Below are 20,359 nucleotides of genomic sequence, written 5' to 3' on the forward strand. Positions count from 1 at the left end.
ACCTTAGGGATATATTAGCTTTTCCAATGCCTTCTGACAATGCCGTACAGTATCAGCAAGATGCTTTTTAGCATGAGCAAAAGCAAATAGAAAAGGTGCAATCGTGTGACCATGTCATTTTGGAGGTATACACATGTGTGATGACATGTGTGGATGCAGACATGTTGATGTAGTTGCTGGCGCATGGATTACACATATGCACCTACAAATTTAGATTGCAACTTGTTTTATTTACAGATCCAAGATGTATTGGTAAATTAAAAAAAGAATACAAAGAATTAGCACAAAAGCCCCCTTTTTAAGAGAAACCACCAGACAGCAATTTTCTTCCTGGTCCTCCCAACAAATAACAATGGTGGGCATGTTGGGCAACCCGAGGAGTGGGTGAGGAGCAACGGAGAGTAGTGAGGGAGAGGAAAAGCAGCACATGATGGAAAGTAATAAGTGGATGGGGAAGTACAAGCGAGAAAGACATATGGAGCTCAGTGGAGGCTTGGAATTTGGTGGAGGCTTGGAATTTGATGGAGGAGAAACATGCAAGAGAGAGCTGTTAACATAAGGGAGATGGCAGCATGGAGTAGCAATTGGCAGGTATTTGGATAGGGGAGAAGCATTTGAGGGAGAGCGCTATAAGACATGCACTATTATGGAGTGCTTAAGCAAAAGGAGAACAGTAGTTCCCTAAAGGTGAGCAGAGGAAGGATAGAAGTCAGTCAATCAGATGGAAAAGAGGCTATACTGCAGGAGAGGGACACACTCAAGATGGACAAACTGGGAGAAAGAATTCCACTGAATTAGATGCAAGCAAATGAGACTACCAAAAAAGCAAAACAAAAGTAAGCAATGAGCGCGCTATAAGACCCTGGACGTTCTTGATAAGCATAAAATAAGTATTTTGGAACCAGAGAGCTTGCACTGCCTGGTAGACTCAAAGGACATTCTCAAAGTTATGTCAGCTTATGATAAAAACTGAAATTCTTCTGGGAATATACACAGTGCAGGATAACATAAGGTTTGTGTGCATGGGATATAGAATTCCCTAACTTACAAATAGAGAAGGCTTGATGACCACTGTTAGGGTATCAACTATTGGAGTAATAGCAAGGAGAAGTTTAGGATATTTTAGAGCAATTTCTCAATATTTTTGCAGAAAAACCTACATTTATTCATATAGTGGAACATAGAATAATAACTGTGCCCTACATAATAGAGTTATAAGTCAGTCGATTTCACCAACTGTATTAGTGTCAAAACCCAATGGAGCCAGTATGTTTTTCATGGAGTTTCGTTAAATGAATGCTGTCTGCCAACCTAAATCTTTCCTCATGGCCATTGGTACACTATTGGAACAACTAGGCTCTACCTATTTTTTTATCCACTATGTATCTGACAAAAAGATACTGGAAGATACCTTTGATTGAATCTGATAAAATTAAGACTGCCTTTTCAACATATATTGGCCTTTTGCAACTTCAAAGTCTTAATATTTGGACTACATAGCTCACCTGCCATATCCTAGTGGTTGATAGATTTTATGTTAGAATCACATAGAGATTGTGCTGTCACTCACTTAGAGGCAAAATTATGGTAAACAGTTATGACTGGAAATCACATCTACAACATTTGATCACAGTGTTTATGTCAATGGGCCAAGCAGGCTTACATACCAACCCCAAAACAAACAGTTCTGACATCTCATCAAGTAAAATACCTGGGTTGTATGATAGCAAATGGGAGCTCCAACCCTCAAATCTAAGAAGTAAAAGTCATACAAGAAGTAAAATTCCATAGGAAGGCCCACATAATAGGAAAACCTTCTGTTACTTCTTAAGATTAATTGGATATTATATGTGGCGCACTCCAAAGTTTGCTACTCTGGCACCTAGTCTTACAGTTCTACTTAAAGCATCAAAACCCAACAAAATGTCACTAGTTCCAGAAGCCTTACAGGCTTTCAAAATGTTAAAAGAAAAGCAGTCTAATCTTCTTGCTCTATGCTGCCCCAACTTTGATAACACGTTTGGTATGCAAGCAGAACAATTGAGAAAGAGTATTAGGAATAATTTAAAGAAAATTGCAAGATAATCCTATTTCTTGTAAAGATATCCTGTTGATTTGCACTTTCTGTAACATCCTAAGGAGCAGGAGAGTACTAGAGCTCTAGTGATCCCAAGTAAAGATAGTTCCCTTGTTCCACAAATTGATTACTCTGACCCCTGGAAACTGAAGTTTGAAGCTCGAAAACTAAGGAGGAAATTAATTATATGGATATAAAAGCCCCAGCAGAATGATCAATTTAGAGAGTAGATGGACTGGAACAAAAGCCCTGGAAAGAGAAGGCTTCAGAGAGAAATTGTTGTGCAAGATCCTGCACCTTTTATTGAACAAAAGATCTTCAGGGGTCCCTAGAGTAGAACTCTATCATGTTGCTGAAAAAGACCAGTTGAAGCACATAAGAGATAGGCCGTATGGAGGTGGACCAAAAGGCATGGAGAGAATCCTGCATACATGAGTGCCAGCTGTCATTTCCTTTCTTCACAATCTGATTGATGGACAGTGCGCCCGCTGGGAAACTGGAGACTCTTGCAGAAAGTTTTGAAATCCTGGTGTGATAGCTGAGAATAGAAAGAAAACAAAGTTTAGATTTTTTTCAAAGTAAGGAGTGATTGACAATATTGAGGAAGTACATTTTTGAGTTAAAAGGAGAGAAAATTCCTTGAGGCATCAATAGAACTAACTTCAGATTCATAAGGAAAAAAATCTATGCATTGCTTTAATTTACTTACAGTTAAATCTGTAACTTTTGATGATATAGCAACATCTAAACCAAATATACAGTGAAGAGGTAAGCTGACCTTAAATGTCCGGCAATAAAGTTAAATTTTTATTAGCTGTTACCTTTCAGGCAATTTAAGAATCTGAAATATAGTCTGCCTGAGCACAGCTGATGTGCATTCCAAAAGGTATACATATTTATACTAATGATCACACCTCAATCACAACTTCTAGGAATCAGGGTTTCCCATCTTCCATGTTAAAGAACTGCACTGGATGGAGAGAGGGGTACATGGGAGATGCCAAGTGGCATAATTGTGTTTGTATGAAAAAGGTACTGCCTAAAAAACACATTTTAGGTCTGGGAGCGAGGGGGAAGAAGACAAATAAATGCAAGAATTACTCCCACTGGACCTGTATTACTTCTTTGTAGGCTGTAAAAGCTCTTTCGACTAACCACGGTGAGCCACTACTGAACTACATAAGGAAAGAGAAACATACTGGATTTTTCCCTTAAATACTGTCATGGAAGGTCTAAATGATGACATAATATGGATCTATTCTTATGGAGTCTGCATAAGACATCCCAGTAGATTCTAGTAACACGATTGGGCATCATGTCACAGGAATGTGCGGACCCACAGTCTTTCTTTTAATATGCTGAGTGGTTTCCCATAGCACCCTTCCTTTTTCTTCATTCCCTTGTATGAAACAGTATTAGACCTTTACACATATGGGGAATGGCAAATGCCAGGGTCAGCAGCATCAATTTCTCATTTAAGCTTGATGGGTTTAAATATCGCCCATTTATTCCATCGTGGCATTAGTCCACGTAGCTCTGCACTATTGCTATATGTAGAGAGTTTCTCCATCAATATAAACAGTCCCAGAATGACTATCGTAAAATGGCGACTACAGAAAACAAGGCATGCCCACCTCTCTCCCGTATGTTTCCTTTTTTCCTCTTCTACAAAAAATTCAGAACCTAGGTCTGTATCATGTTATAAGAATCTGACAAGTTACAAAGTAGTCCTTATTACATGAGTATTTTGATCAAAAAAGGATTATGATTTGAAAGGGCAGACAAGAAATACATTATCTTATTGGACATGGGGTCCCACACCGATCAGGGTCTAGTCCGGAGTCGGTTATCATCTCACAGTGATCCGCCTTACTGGCCATGTTAGATTGCGGGACCTTCAGTTAAAGATAGTACTCACAAGACCTCATGCAATGCCTGACCTTCCAACAAGAGAAGACCATGTATCGCAAGAATGGTTGTTCCACTCCTTCCGTGGAACCTTTATTAGCTGAGGTAACATGACGAGCCATCATTCTTTTTAGAAACTCGCCCCGTCTTGTGACACGATTAAATACAAGCAAAGATTACCATAAAAACAGGTAAGAAACTATGCTAGTTCATGCGGTTATCCGTCCCTTTCAGATATTACTCTTGAGGGTGAATTTACTAAATAATTATCTGTTAGCATGCATCTTTTTTCAAAACAATTCGCCTGTATACTGACCACAAGCATATCTTAGGACACGTGCAGTACTGGCCTAAGAACGTTTAGAGTTAGGGAGTTAAAACTCCTTCATCACCCATAGATAGGATGGAGTCTTGTTTGCCTGTTTGACTGAAAAAACGCCAGTGCATGATTCAAGGTATTCATCACATAGGCATTCTCCAAAATGAAAACTGCATATTTTGTAAATCCACTTTTTGAGGCCACATTGATTTGTCTTTGTTTCTAGTTTTCTTCTCAACCCTTTATCAATGCCTTGGATTACCCTTGAACCCTGCATTGTTCATGGCTTGGCAGAATTGCCCCAAAACTTTGAAAAAACTTTGAGATATTAGATGTATTTGAAAGTGCCTTATGTAATTTAGTATATGCATGTGGCACAAATAGGTGGTGGATTAGGTGTTATTTCTGGCTATAGTTCACACTATGTGTGACATTCTTTTTAGTGGTACATCACAGATGGTGCAACCTAAGTACGCTTCAGTGTCGGTTTTATTTTCCTTCAAGGGTTTTCACCTACTGTTGATGGTTCTACATTGTATAGAATAAACCAAGAAGCTCACTAATTATTTTTTAGCTTTAAGAAATTTGTATTCGTATTCCTGGGTAAACCACTTCAATGTGATTTTCATTAATCTTCAGATACCCCCCAAAATATCCACAGACCACAAATTATGCAAAAGGGTGGTCCTGATGAAGGTGGATCAAATTTATAAACCCTACCGAAATGTTTGTTGACCCGTTGTCTTGAGATCCCCACTTACAACACAACAAGGGCCAAAGTTTTCTCTCCGCTGGTTTCACCTGTGTATGTAATTTGTGGTTGGGAAGGTTATGTATGAGATATGAATGTGAAAGTGTGCTGCTGTGTGTAAGGAGAGAGTGGTAATGCATGATTGGTTGTTGGGGGGACATATCAAGATATGTACCAGATAATGTCTCTATATGATTGTACAGTTTCTAATTTGTTTTAAAAAAAAGACAAGCATTTGACGAATTGCATAGTGTAAGAATCGTGTATTTTGAATTGATGATTAACACTTGGATGTACAGAAAGGTTTTTAATTTAATATAATAAAATGAGAAGAAATTCTAATATAAAAAAAGAGAAATACAAGTATGTTCATGTCTTTGATTTGCATGCAATAATTCCAGTTGTGGTTAGCCCATAGAGCTTTTACAAACCAACAGAGAAGTAATACAGCTCCAGTGGGAGTCATTATTGCATGCATTTGTGTTTGAAAAGCTACAGTAGCTCTTTTGCCCTTTCCAATGGTCTTGTAAACCTAGGGGAGGCAGACGCAGCACAACACAACAGTAGGAGATGTCCTTTTGAGTGCAGAGGATTGAATGGGAGAGCTAGAGTGGAAGAAAGGAAAGATTGTCACACAGCTGTGACAATGGTATGCAATCATGGATTAAGATAAATGGATCGCGGGGGTGCATATTTTGCCCCCCTGTATACACCCCAAGGCCCAGAGGCACAAAAGGGCCCCGTTAGGACCCTCTTTGTTGCCTCACCACCACCCTTTTCATGGCGGTCTCACTGTCATGGACAGGGTGGCGTTGAGGCAACTTGTAATATGCTCGGCCGTGTCGCTGCGTCACTGCCAGCATATTACTGCCTCTGACTGCTGCAAGACCGCCGCTGGATCCTAGATCCCCATCAGTTGCAGCAGTCCTGTGGCAGTTGACCTCCACACTCAAAATACTGCGGGCAGGCCCACAGTGTGGCGGCAGTCAGACCACCACCACAGGTTTGGTGGTCCTATGGACTGCCAAATTCGTAATCTGGCCCTAGGATTTTTATAAGGTTTGAATAGACCTTATCACCAAACGTTACTTGACCAAGACAAGTGTCTGCCTTGATCTGGAGAGGACAGAAGCCTCTTTGCCAGCTGCTCCACTTAAGAAATGCAACAAGCCTGTCTGTAAAGTTCACCGACTTATCTCTTTCTTTGTCTGGACCGTCTGCTGAAGCATTTTGACATTTGTTATTCTTTTTTTAATCTCCATTAGAATAACATGGAACATAAGTTTCCAATGCCTCCCTTTTGGGATGTTTTATTTTCTTTATACATTTTGATCCTTTTCTCTGATTTTCTTCATTAAGTTATTTTTTTTCTTACATTCTTGCTTTTTTAACTAACTTGACTACGAACTTTTATATTCTCTATTTCTCACTGTATTGTATTTCGCATATTTGTTGCAAATGTACTACTTACAATTTCTTTTTGGAAAGCTTTGCTACTTTTGCCAACCTACCAAGCGTGGACCAGGAATTCGCAAATAAATTAGTTTACTTTTGTAGATCAGATTGTTTGTGCACATGTGAGCTCCATCACAGTTCACATCCAGACTTTGGTGGTCATTTAGAACTTGGTAGAGTGGGAGCTCCTCTGAACTCATGGTTCCCCTGCAACATTTAGCAGGTAGAGAAACACTAGTTTTCTTGCAGCTGTTCCTCAGCCAGCCCTGCTGTTGCAAACCTCTGAACAGGTGGCCAATCTGCCACAGGATTGCCTGGTCAGTACGTGGAATGGCTAACCAAAATAGAGTAGGCCTCCTGAAATACAGTTGTCCTGACGCAGTTGCCCTGGAAGTCATGGTGGCCCAAGCTCTAAAAAGTAACATGTGGATAGATCTGTATTTCTGTGGAAGCAAAGGATTGTATAATAGTATTGGCGTAGGTTAAAAGGTCAGGTGACAGTTGCACTGTCAAGCCAGTCCTAAGAATCCATGTATGTTAATGACTGCCCTCTTCCCTTCTGTGCTGCTGCCAGAGAAAAAACAACATAAATTATGTAGCTGTCTAAGACAATTCAATAATTTTTCAATGTCATGTTTGTTCCCCTGAAAGTTCAAGATTAGGCAGTGGTATAAATAAACAAATTGGTCACAGCTGCATGGGAGGCAATTGTGGAAGCGCACAACGTGTGCCCAATCAAAAAATGTACTCCTGGCTCCGAACATGTGGACGGAGCCAAAGCCCCTCTCTACTGATTCTCAGATAATTGGCTGGCGACAGCTGCGCTGTTAAACCAGACCATAAAACTGAACAATAGCACCCATGTTTTGGGTGAAAACTCTCTGCTCGCCACCGTCATTGCTTTATCTTACTGCAGAAATAAACTATCACTCTAGTGGGTTGTTTCTGGAAAAAAAATATGGTAGCCAGCATTTCACTTTTGACGAAACTGCTCCCACAGTGTTGGAGGGACATTTTCTCCAAAATTATCCCTAGTTCTCCAGATTCTGTGGGCAGCCCTCTGATTTTCTCCATTTGGACCCCGGAGTCAATATTGGATTGTTGAACAGCAGTGGGGCTATAAATAACACTCTGTGTCCTTTCTCTCCCATAGTCTAATACTTTGATTCCTATCAATAAAGACATGCAGAGCAATATTTACAGCGAGTAAAAACAACTTGTCCTTATGTCATAAAAACAGTGTTCAATGATTTAAATGAAGCATACACTTTATCCATCAAAACTAAAATGCACAATTGTATAGAATATTAAATGAGAAGGTGATAACATTGTTTTGTGCCCAAAGTAAAATAGTTTATCTGCAAATCTTTACAGGCTGAATGTACTCAAGTAGCAGTTGGCATTCACAAATGTGTGTGTCTGCAAGGATGGACTGGTGATGGATTGGACTGCTCGCCAATCAATAACTGTCTTTTACCAAGTTATGGGGGCTGCCATCCGAAAGCGGTGTGTGTCAACATTGGTCCTGGTCAGGTAAGGGTCTAAAGGGATACTTTTCTAAACCTATAGCTGACTTTTTCACTTGAAAGATGAAAGCAATCTTCTGTAGTTCTTTTTCCTTCCTAATCAGGACTCCACAACTTGTGGTAAATGCCACCCATTAACCCTTAATATGACTTTAAAGAACATTCCCTAATTCCACTGGTATATATATTTATTTTTTGTTTTCATCTACAAGACATGAATTGCATAACAAACTAAATCTTTAGCATCATATATTTCCACACTTTTCATAGTTTTTTGAGTCCTGTATCATTGTCTATTTTTATCAGACCTTACATCTCATAACCTGTCTTTTGCAAGAAACCGCCTCACAGATTCTTACTTTCTTCCTGTATAGTTATATTTGTATTCAGGCCTTTACACACTGTCAGAGTTATAATATTATATGTACCCCTCTTCTGTCCATTTATATTGTCCAACATCTCTCACATTAGGCCCCAGTCCACAAGGAATATTTTCTGCTGATCTGCAAATTGGTTTATGGTTATTTGATTAGAGGCAATTTTCGGTTTTGCTCATTGGTCCTCCAATTGTTTGAGGGAAACTGGGCGAAGAAGGCCGTGTGCACTTTAATCAGCTTCTCTTATATTGTATTTGTTTATACTACCTGAATATCATATTTTTAATATTGCGCAATCAAAATATTGCAGCCAGAATATTAACTACCAAAATGTTGTGAAGGGTAGCATTTTAAAATTAAATATGGAGTTACTACTCTTAACTCCACATATAAGTATGTTGATGAAATATATTTCTTCAAGATTCATAGTTGTGGAGTTCAGAATACTAAATCTAAACTTAAGTATATATAAGCTTACTTTCACAGTATGTTGGTAGTCTATATAGTGAACAGGATATTTAGCTAGCACAATATAGTATTCTAACACACAACCCAAAGAATTCTGCTTTATGTCCAGGATGTGTGCCTACTTAAAGGTCCATCTGTCTAGAGTACTTAGATTTCTCCTCAGACACCTACTATACTTGACGTTAGTCAAGACCTTTTGATTTTACTAAAACATATGGATAATTTTCTTAAAGGACTTCCAAACAGCTCTCTTCATTCTTTGGTCTGTTCTGTCATTCACATTTAGCTTCCGCCCACTACATCATAAACTTGGGTCAATGGATCAGCCTGCAACAGCCGTTGTTTAACTTCCATATGAGTGACTGCATTTCACTCTTTCATACTGAGCACATTCGCACACAAGGTAGTTCACTTCAGTGCTAGTGTTTTAATTTATAATCAGTTAGTGTTGACTTTGTATTTGGAGCCTAAGCAGGACTTTTCTACCAGATTTGAGCGAAGGCCACATTAGAGGCTTTTGCAGTTCCTGTCTCCTGCTAATTCTGTTGCAAATTCCTTTTAGAGGGTCCTTTGATTATCTGACTCCTGGTAATTCATACCATAACAGATTATGTACATTTGAAACTGTTCTGTATTAATAAGTTATACTTGTTTTACTATGCATGTAGTACACAAAAGGAGGCTTCAATATTATACATGTGAGCTCACAGGCAGACAATTATTCAGAACACTTTTATACACTGCTCAATTTCTCTAATGGTTCTTTAATACATTTTGCCCTGAAATACAATTAGCTTTCATCAAATGTAATTTGCAGCAAGTTTAACACCTTTTTAAATTCATTTATTTTCTTTCTTTCTGTTTTTTTCTCTTTCTTTCTTTCTTTCTTCTTTCTTTCTTTCTTCCTTTCTTTCTTCCTTTCTTTCTTTCTTTCTTTCTTTCTTTCTTTCTTTCTTTCTTTCTTTCTTTCTTTCTTTCTTTCTCTTTCTTCCATCCTTCCTTGCCTATTTGCTTTCCTTCTTTGTTACTTGCTTTGCTTCTTTCTTACTTGGTTTTTCTCTTGCCTTCTTTCTTTCCTTTTTTATCTTTTCTTTCCTTTTTCTTTCTTTCCTTCCTTTCCTTTTGCTTTCTTACTTTCATTATTTCTTTCTTTCTAGCTTTCCCTTTGTCTTTGTTTCCATCTTCTTTCTTTCATTCTTTTTTCCTCCTTTCCTTCCTTCTTTCTTTATTACTTTCCTTCTTACGTTGTGCTTAGTTTCCTTTCCTCCTTCCTTCCTTCCTTCCTTCCTTCCTTCCTTCCTTTCTTTCCTTCTTTCTTTCTTCCTTTTCTTCCTCCTCTATCTTTCTTTCTTTCTTCCTCTTTCTTTATTTTCTCCTCTTTCTTTCCTCCTCTCTTTTCTTTTTTCTTTCTTTCCTTCCTTGTCTTTCTATCCATCTATATTTCATTCTTCCTTGCTTTCTTTCCTTGTTTCTGTCATTCTTTATTGTGTTCTTTTCTGCTTTTTTTCATCCTTTCTTTCCTTCTTTTTTCCTTTTTCCTTATCTCTGTTTTCTTTCTTTCTTTCCTTTCTTTTTTCTTTCTTTCTTTCCTTTTTGTTCTCTTCTTTCTCAAATTCAAGAGTTTGGCAGTGAATGGCAAAACAATTGACTTTTTTAGGTCTGTGTTAGCCAAGACCTTTTGATTTGACTAAAATTATGTGTATTACATAGACAAATTTAGGGGTTTTCAGCCACCCTTCACACATTTGTCCATGGCTCTGTCATTCACATGTTTCTTTAACCCCCACAACCATGCATCATGGGGCAGTGCATCCGCCCATTTCAGCCATTGGCTGACTTCACTATGAGTTAGGTTGAGCTGCCCTTTCACAATGAGGGAGTACTATAGTGCATGTGCTTTATTGAGACTAAAAACATTTTGCCTTTGGTCACTGTGTTTTTTTCTTTAGAAGAACACCCAGTATACCCCCAAACAATAAAATTTTGCAAAAAACCATGACGAAACGAAATAAAGCTAGATAAATTTGCCACAGTGACACTCGCTGTCTAGCTCCCCTGGAAAACTTGTGCTTGCTTTTACTGCACTGTTCCACCTCTTTCTTGTTTCCAGTGGTTTGTTGAAGGACATAGTCTCAGACAATGTAGCTGTAGCAGTGGAAAACATGATTTGTGCACTGTGGGTGTTTTACTGTCAGGTGAACGTTTAACCAGGGTTTACATCTGGTATGGCCAGGCACGTCGTGAATAAGATTGAAGGTAGAATGCAACAGCTCTGCTCTTAGATCTTGCAGAGAACTCAGAAGATTGCATTTGACGGTTTAGTGATGAACGAAAAGCTGAAGGTTTGGTGAGCAACTACATTTTGCATGGTGATATCAGACAGCTTGAATAGATTTAGGTGCATGAATGGACCTTCCTCTGAGTCATACACTATAAAGATTACCAGCAAGTATGCAACACCCTTTCTGCCACTCACCAGGTCTCTCTTCCTCAAGAAATGGTCTAATACATTGAGGGAAGTGTCTCCATTGATATGCTAATATTAGTATTGCTCTCAAAGGGCCTCATGTAGGTAGCCCAATACCGGTCGGTAACGGCCGATTTTCGGTAAATATACCGTTACTGACCGGTATTTAGGCTTTTGATATGTAGGGGGACCATTTCTGTATTCGGTAATTTACCGAATCGGTAAAATTACCGAATCGGTAATTTTACCGATTCAGTAAATACCGAATACAGAAATGAGATGTAGGGGGAGTGTGTGGTGGGTGTGGGGATTCGTTATTTACCACCAACTGACAGTTGGTGGTAAATGACGAACGTCTCAGTTAAGGCATTATTTGGCCCTTAGATGTGTGCAATGTGGCAGACACACATGCCCTCAGGGCATGTATGTGTGCCACATGTGCACACATGCAGGAATCAGGGGTGCAACAGGGTGTCAATGTGACACCCTGCCACCCTTGATTGAGCTCCCCCCATTACCGATTCGGTATTTACCGATTCGGTAATGGTAACTGGCTTCCCATTGATTCCTATGGGCCTCCTGGCCCATAGGAATCAATGAGATACAGGTTACCATTACCGAATCGGTAAATACCGATTCTAAAATACCGACACTTACCGATTCGGTATTTTTTTACCTACATTACATTTACCGATTCATAAATACCGAATCGGTAAAATTCGGCATTTAAGAATCTGTAAATGTAATTTACCTACATAAGGCCCAAAATGCATAATGTTAGATAAATGTTTGTCTATTTTATTTAAATTTGCTACTTCTCCTTTCAAATGTATATATTTACCTTTTACTGTGGTTTGTATCGGTGGCACCTACCCATGTATTATTAACGTTGTCACTTTAGCATTGTAAATACTGGGCATGACATCTTTCCACACTGGAAAAAAGTTGGTGAAGTTGAGTTAAAAACACGGGTTTCATATACACCTCAAGATGTAACCGCAAAAGACCTGTTTGATTGATATATTTAATGATATATTTAAGTGACACAATTCAGTCTTAGTGTTTTGGTGAGGATTTTCCAATGAAGTTATTTATCTTCTGACATCGAAGATGGTGCGAAAGAAAATCTACCCAGCGTCATTTGTCTGTTATTCACCTGAAGCTGGAAATCCCGTTGATATTACTAAAAGTATTTAGGTGTACACAAATTTTCCACAAAAGTAATTTTATGGAATAGTGAAATAGTGTGATACCTTTAAGAGAATTTGGCCTGTTTTAGTGCAAAGTTTTGTGTGTTCCCCAATAAGGGGCTAACTGATTGAGTTGTGCTGATTTGGGAAATGCAGTCAAATGCTGTTTTAGAATTGCTAATCCTACAGTAACATGAGAAAGATATCCTACAGCTTTTGGCTTTCCCTAAAAGTCCCACCGAGCCTTTAAATGCCATTCTCCATGGTTAGATTACAATGAAAGAGACTCTTTACCATTTGGCCTCTCTGCATTGATTCAAGTGGAGGCCTATTGCTGAAAGCAGTTATTTACAAAATGTTGTATATGGCAGTCTTACTGCAAAAGTAGCATATGTAATACCAAGGTTTACATAAAACTATAACGGATTTGTGATTACGCCAAGTTCTCTGTGATAATTACAGTATTCTGGATTATATTTTAGAGCGACTGTAAGTGCAAACAAGGATTTCGAGGTAATGGGCTTGAATGTGAACCCATTAACAGCTGTTTGGCCCAAAGCGAGAAGTGTCACCCTCTGGTAAGTTTCCTTTTCAACTGACAACTGTTTAGAGTTCATAAATTAGAGCCCTTCTTCCTAAAGAGAACTGCTGAATACAGACTGAAGAAAGGAATCAAAGTGTAATGCTAGAATTGTTTAAACCATTAACTGTTCATTGTGTTCTATGGGGCATATCAGCAACAACCGGCGATAATTATCGCTTAGCGCACTTAGCGCTAGAATAATTATAGCCGGCTAGCGTGGATTTTTATCGCTGAGATAGCGTGCTATTAGCAACGCTTATCTCAAAAGCGATAAAAATCCTCACGCTAACTGCCTAACGTGAGATTATCGCTGGAAACCCAGCGATAATCTCACCCAATGTGGCGTTAGCTTGATGATAGGGACTCACAAACTTAGCCATGATATCCACCTTCCATAGGATATCATGGCTAAGTCAGTCCTGAAGCAGGCGTAAGGAAAGTAGCGATAACAGGGGTTATCGCTTCTTTTCCTGCCGCCATGCTTCATAGCGTGGGGCTTGATGATAGGAGAAATGTCGCTTAGCGACATTTCTCCTGTCATGTCAGGTCAGGAACGCCCACTTTGCATCTCATTAGAGATGCAAAGCTGGGCGTTAGGAATTCCTATGCTAACGCAAGTTTTCATGCGTTAGCGTGAGCTTGCTAATTAGGCGATAAAATTATCGCCGCTTTTCGGCCGAAAACGGCCGCAAAAGTGGCGATAATTCTATTGCCTCGCCTTGCTGATATGTCCCCATCTTACCTAAAATAATGCGCAAAGAATTGTACAGTACATTGTAATTGACTCTTTACTGGAAAGCGAACTAGTACGAAATACATTTGAGTAAAATGCAGTCTTTGTTCTGAGTATGGAAATAGTTCGGCCACCATGAGGAAGATAGGTGGTGGTACAGCAGCCTAATAAACAGTGACATTTTGACGGAAGGGCAGCCTCACTGGAAAAGTAATTCAAGAGTAATCCATTGCCTACACTAGTTACAAATGCTCCACTTCGGAGATTCTGCACATTTTTCCCATTTTCCTTTGTAAGAACAAAAGACGCGGGTGCAGCACCACTTGAAAGAGAACCAAAGCGATTTTACCCACTGATAAATTTCAAGTCCTCCCTATTGACATATTTAATCATAGAATAATATAATTTTAATGCAGTTGGCCTTTTTAAAATGTAATTCAATTTGTTTAAAGGTATTCTTGCAACTGTAACAAAGTACCCTCTTCTACTGATATTACATAGAAAAATAAGAAAAAAGGGGCTGGGGTCTTTTTCAACTTATACAAGGGTTCAATCCTTTTTAGAATCTCAGTCAAGGCACCTACCTCTCTGCTGGTCATTGCCACATGAAGACTCCGGTGAACCTAGCTTACACACAGCCAAGGCTATGTAACCCCCTTAGATGGAGAATACCCCAATAGTCACACTGATTGCTGAAGCATGCCCTCGTGGATGTTGATTCATCAAAATGTCAGGTGTAGCGGAAGTGACCTCACACACCTTTCGACCCACCCCGATTACATCACAGGAAGTAACATCACATACCTAGGGCCCGAAGGCAGAGGAGGAAGAGTTTACATGACTTTTGGCCCTTGATGACATCACAGGAAGTGATATCACTGAAGATGAAAAAATAAACATTAGAAGAATAAGCAATAAGTTCAAGATAATTAAAATAACCACCAAGTTGTGAAAGCTGTATCAGTACATTTGGGTTATGCCTAACTTTCACAGAATGCCAAGCCACTTGGATTCATCCTAGACAACAACCTAACCCTCAAGAAACACATTCCCCAAAAAACAAAGATGGCCTGGTACTGGCTCTCGCGTCCAAAGACATTGAAACAGCTTCTTCCAGAAAACAACTTCAGAATTGCTGTTCAAGCCCTTTTCACTTCTTATTGGTGGTAACACCCTGCTGCACGGCCTCCCATACTCCACACAGGCACCCATGAAGCGAATCCTACATGGTGGTGCGTGATTCATACAGGGCTTGAATAATTATGATCACATGACCCCCAACCTCATGGAAATTCATTTGCTCCACTTGTTGGCCTACACCATCTTCTAAACCACCATCATTTGCAAAGACAATTTTACCATTCCTGGCAGTTTGCACCACACTCGCAGCAATGACACCATCAGACTGCAGACTGTAAGAAAATACAAAATCTCCTCTGCATGCTGGGATACTGGAAACAAGGACCAATCTGGAGCCCTTTTATTTCCTGAACATGGGCATCGAGTTTAGGCATCTCGACCTAACAAAATGGGTCATAAAGAACAGCCATTATGTGTTTCAATCAACAAATGACTGGTTACCTTTTCCTCTTACTTATAAATCATTTTACCTGTTCATGCTGAGTAGCAGAAAGGTTAAGTTGCTCCTAACAAATTTCTAGACACCTGTTTCATGGGGACAGTTAGGAAAAGACATATTGACCCATTTGTGTTTTTACCCTCTACCCGCCGGGGACAAGTGTAAATCATTGAAAGTCCACCAGGCGGTAACTTTATTTTTCATTCCCTCTGCGATCTTTGTGCAGTCACACATATAACTCTAGATCCCCCTCTTCTGTAGCACTCCAAATGAGCCCCGTCGGTGGAGGGTAGTAGCACGCACCTCTGTCTTCCACAGGTAGAAGAGTAAAGAGGTGCCTTAAAATAAATGTGCTACGGCAACAAATGATGGACGTAATGCTGAATAAATCACACATTGACCCCCAGTCAAGAGATCAGGGTTAAATCCATCATTCTTTTATTCACTACGCGAACCCAGTTTGGACCCAGCCATATGCAAATCAGTCTTGACCCTGCTCCTAATGTGAACAGTCCAGCCCAAACTGCCAAGCCAGGTCCTCCCTGGACTGGAAACAAGCATCCTGGGACTGGTTTCGGGTAAGAACCCTCATTAGCCAGGCTAGCTTGAATCCAGTGGCACAGTGATCCCGGGACCCACATTTGGGCATACCCAGCCCACTTAGGGTGAAAAGTGCTACGCAAACAAATGATGGATGGAATGCTGAATGAATCAAACATTTACCCCCAGTCAAGAAATCTACGTTAAATCCATAGTTCTTTTCCTCACTACCCCACCCCAGTTAGGACCCAGCCATATGCAAATCAGTCTTCACCCTGCTCCTCATGGGAACAGTCCAGCCCAAACTGCCAAGCCAGGTCCTCCCTGGACCAGAAACAAGCATCCATCCAAGGGTCGGTGAGGTCCTTCATCCTTCAGGTCCTTCACCCTTTAAAGTAGAGGTCTCACTATCTATAGAAATACAGTGCCTGCCCCTGTTTTCTACTTTCCCATATATCTACCTACCTACTCGTGGGTTTCCCTTACCAATAGCTATTTCAAACTCGCCTGCCCTGTGAGGGGTGGATGTGCTATGTTTTGTTTTAAGAGTACGTGAAGTTTTGCAAGGAAAAATACTGTTGTTATTGAAGAGAAATAGAGTAACAGAATTAGTTTAAATTGTGTTGATTTTAAATGTGAGAGGGCACAGTCTGCAATACATAAATCCAATTTTAACCAGTTGGCGATCCGCATGACAATCGTAATAAACAGTGAATAATCAAAAAATATACCATTATTGTTTGCCCTCCCTCAACAGCGTTGGGCTCAAGTTAAGGTAACCAGACATGCAGAACCAACCTGCCTGGCAGGAGATCCCAAAACTCCTGCCCTCTGGAAGTGTAGCTGTTCCATCACTCCTCATTTCACTGATCTCTTAGTTGGTGTCAGGGAGTGTTTAGGGAGGCTTGCCATCAAAGTGCCTGCAAAAATAGCTACAAGAATGGAGTTTGGCCAAAGTGGGACAAACAGAAGTTAGATGAAGCATGAAGGTGGAGGAAGAGCACTGGACAGCAGGCACCAGTCCCAATATGAAGGGAGACAGCCGCCCACTAGTTAAGGTGGCATAATAGGAATGAAGGATCCCAACCATCGGGCTCTGGAGAGCAGAGACTAAGCTATAGGCAACAGAATCTGTAGTGAAGGAAGCATCTTGGCCACAGAAGATGAGTATATCTGTGGGGACCGTAGGTAGGAAAACTGTGAAGTTGTAGCACAGTGGGACCAGTAACTAATTCCAGTAAGGCTTATGGTCCAACGAATCCAGGATTAAAGAGAAAAAAGAGTGGTCTGCTTACACGTATTGCCTGGTGGAGTGACGAGACTTTAGTGGTATAGCATAGAAGGGAAAGGGCAAGAAACAACCCAAATTAGGTCCTAAAACCACCTATACAAGCCTTCTAACTACCACTTATTCAAGTAATCCAATATCTATATCAGTGGATATAACATCAATTGACCCAAACAACGTGGACCTGATTCTTGACCCGTAGAAGGACCACCATATGCCCATCCCGGGAACTGGTACCATCCACAGAGCAACTAGTACCCAAGACCCGCCATAGCCGACAAAGACTCCCCACAGTTCCGCACTGAAGTGCATCCCACTTAGATCATCACTGCAAGAAATCCTTCCCAGACATTCTATGAATACCTCCTATCCATCCAACCCTGAATTGCTAAAGGTGGAGGTGAGAGGAACAAAAACGACCTGCACCCGAGCACAAAACAGGAAAAACAAAATTCTCTGTTGGTAAACCCCAGGGATGGGGTCTGTCATTGTGCTTCAAGCTGTTGGACGGATATTTCCAATGTATATCCATACAATCTTTGCATATGTACATCATGTCATACTACCCCACAACTATTCCAACAGCGGTGGTAGTGCATTGCAGTTATGTACTGTAGCACCCCCTATTTCCATCACTGGGAGCAGCCCACATGTATCAGTGCACTGAGGTCTTCACCAGAAAAACAGACTAATATTCTAGCACTGAGACGCTCTCACAGCTGTATTTGCACCCCGGTGCGACCATGGAGAACACCTGCTATTCTAGGTGCTGCAACTCCTAATTCTGCCAGTGCATATGCTCACATCGTCTCCAGCAGCCTTGCTATTCACGTGTCCCATACAAAGCCCTCCTCTGGCGCCTCACTGGAGCCAGTCGCTATTCCAATGATGCGTCCTTTACAAAGCAGCGACACTGAATTGCAATCCTGTACCTAGTATACCTGCACTACGGCCCCTGCAGCTCTGTCCGAGCGATCAAATCCTGCTCTACAGACCCTTGTCACTGTAGTATGAATCCCCATGTCATAATCTACACCTGCAGCTACATGCAGTCAGTACATGAACCCTATTTACAACCCGGTTTCAACACTTATTGATGGAGGGACTATGAGAAATCCGGGTACATTAACATATTATTGATGACAATTTGAAGTACGTACACGCATTTATATTGCGCCACAAAGGCTGATCAATAATTTTAGAATGCCATAGACTCCTTCCACAATGGCAAAACAATGATTACCAACATGTATATCATATAAAAAGCATTAAACATTTATAATTATTCGACCAATTTAAATATGGCAATGCAACGAGGATCCATATTGAATCCACTGGAGCTCACTTTGAGGCAATGAAAACACTTATGATGTAAAACAAGTACATTCCAGTGAAATGACTGGCCAGCGCGTTCCATACAGAGACAAAAATGTTCATACTCGGAACAAGAGAGGAACAATCCTTCATAATTCATATTTTACTTTACAACATGAGAGAGCACACAAGCAGCAAGTGTTGTGCTGACCATCAGCGACCCCTGCAATCTGTATCCTATCACCCCTAGTCTTATTGTTTAGAGACACGTCACAGACAGCTAATGCACAATAAACAACCTCAGCCTCTCCTTCACCCTCGCTCTGTGGAACCTTAGCTGAATGTTTGCATTTGCATTGTCCTTGTGTTTCAACACAATGCAAACAAAGGATCTGAGCTGCCCTCTAGTGCCAAAATGCAACCCAGCTTGCAGACATAGATACTTACGCACACTGACCACAGTCATCGCTGAGGCACTGATCCACGAATGGGAGATTGGATGCCCTTTCTTTCTATTTTTTTTAAAACGTATATGCGCAAATGCAGGCTCGTGCCTGTCAAAGTATTTCTTGCCTCAGCAGTGCACGCCCTGCTGACGTACAGAGGAAATGCATTACTATGAATTACTATCCTCCTCTTGTTTCCTGCGCCAACCACAGGCTGGTTAATGGATCAGGATGACACTGATGGAGCTGGTAGAGCCCGGCCTCTTCTCCCACTTTAGTCCATCATAAACCTAAAGGCCTATGGGGGAAACAAGTATGGGAAATACACAATGGAACCACGGCTAAGCTGGGTTAGCTTTCGGTTTTTGGGACAACATGGCATCTGTGCCAGGGGTCACAAGGACAGAGCTAGGGGTCGCATAGTGCAAGGTTTGGGTCACCCCCCCTTCCTCTAATGGACTTCAATTAGGCCCAGCGAAGCGTAGCATGTACTATGGCTGTCTTGCCCTTAGGTTACCTTGGTATCACACTTGCTCCTCCTCGTTTGAGGTGTCATGAAGGCAGCAGCAGGAACAGAAAGTACTCTCTGTCGTTATCACCATGCTCTTCCCTAGAACCTTGGTTGCAGATAGGAGGCTATTGAGGGGCAAATGCGGAATGAGGGATCAAACCTGTGATGTCATGAAGATTTCAATGAGTGCATGATGTCACTTACCCCACTCTTGGCCCTTTGGTGAACCGATGTAATTGGTTGCACTGCCCTTACCCCTACCCCATGTTCCTTCTCCTTCCCTTTCACACCTTTCTGTAATCTCTTTTCCATCCTACTCAGCCATTGATCGCATTTCATGTTGTCTCTGCTGTGTCTCAAGGCCACTTCTCCTGCCCTATCACCATTTCCTTGCATTGCTCCCTCCTCCAATTAGTTCTGCGTCTGTTTCCATTCTTCTGTCCTGTGACCATATGTGTCTCCCTTTCAGCCCCCCAAGCCTCCCAGCCTTCAGTTTCTGCCCCATCTTTTTCCTACGGTCCTTTCCTATTGTGTTTCCCTTTACCTTTATCCCTTCCTCTTTTCCTCCTTCCACCTTTGTGTTTTCTCTACACCTCTTCACACTCCCCTATCCACCTCTCTGGCTCCATCTCTCCACCTTACGTCTCCTCCCTGTCTGCCTGCCTCTTCACACACCGCCAGTGCCTTCCAATTTTTCCTGGACCACCTCCTTTCAGCCATCTGACCCTCGCCCGGATATCACTGGGCACTTATAATGCTCTTCCCGTACACCAGTAGACGTGGCACCTCCGATGCCATCCAATATCTTATTAGCAATAAAATACGAG

The 20,359-nt window shown here is 41.0% G+C and overlaps 1 protein-coding gene across 1 annotated transcript in view; it reads left to right on the forward strand.

The window, feature by feature from the left end:
* Nucleotides 1-20,359, forward strand: part of LOC146855449 (stabilin-2-like) — a 1,111,419-nt gene that overhangs the window by 499,211 nt on the left and 591,849 nt on the right. Inside the window, exons 25-26 of the mRNA XM_085653245.1 lie at nucleotides 7,885-8,043; nucleotides 13,021-13,116. Coding sequence (XP_085509371.1) covers nucleotides 7,885-8,043; nucleotides 13,021-13,116 — 255 coding nt within the window. The remainder of the gene's footprint in view (nucleotides 1-7,884; nucleotides 8,044-13,020; nucleotides 13,117-20,359) is intronic.

Source organism: Triturus cristatus, chromosome 4_1 (assembly GCF_964204655.1).
Source record: "Triturus cristatus chromosome 4_1, aTriCri1.1, whole genome shotgun sequence".
NCBI classification, from domain to species: Eukaryota; Metazoa; Chordata; class Amphibia; order Caudata; family Salamandridae; genus Triturus; species Triturus cristatus.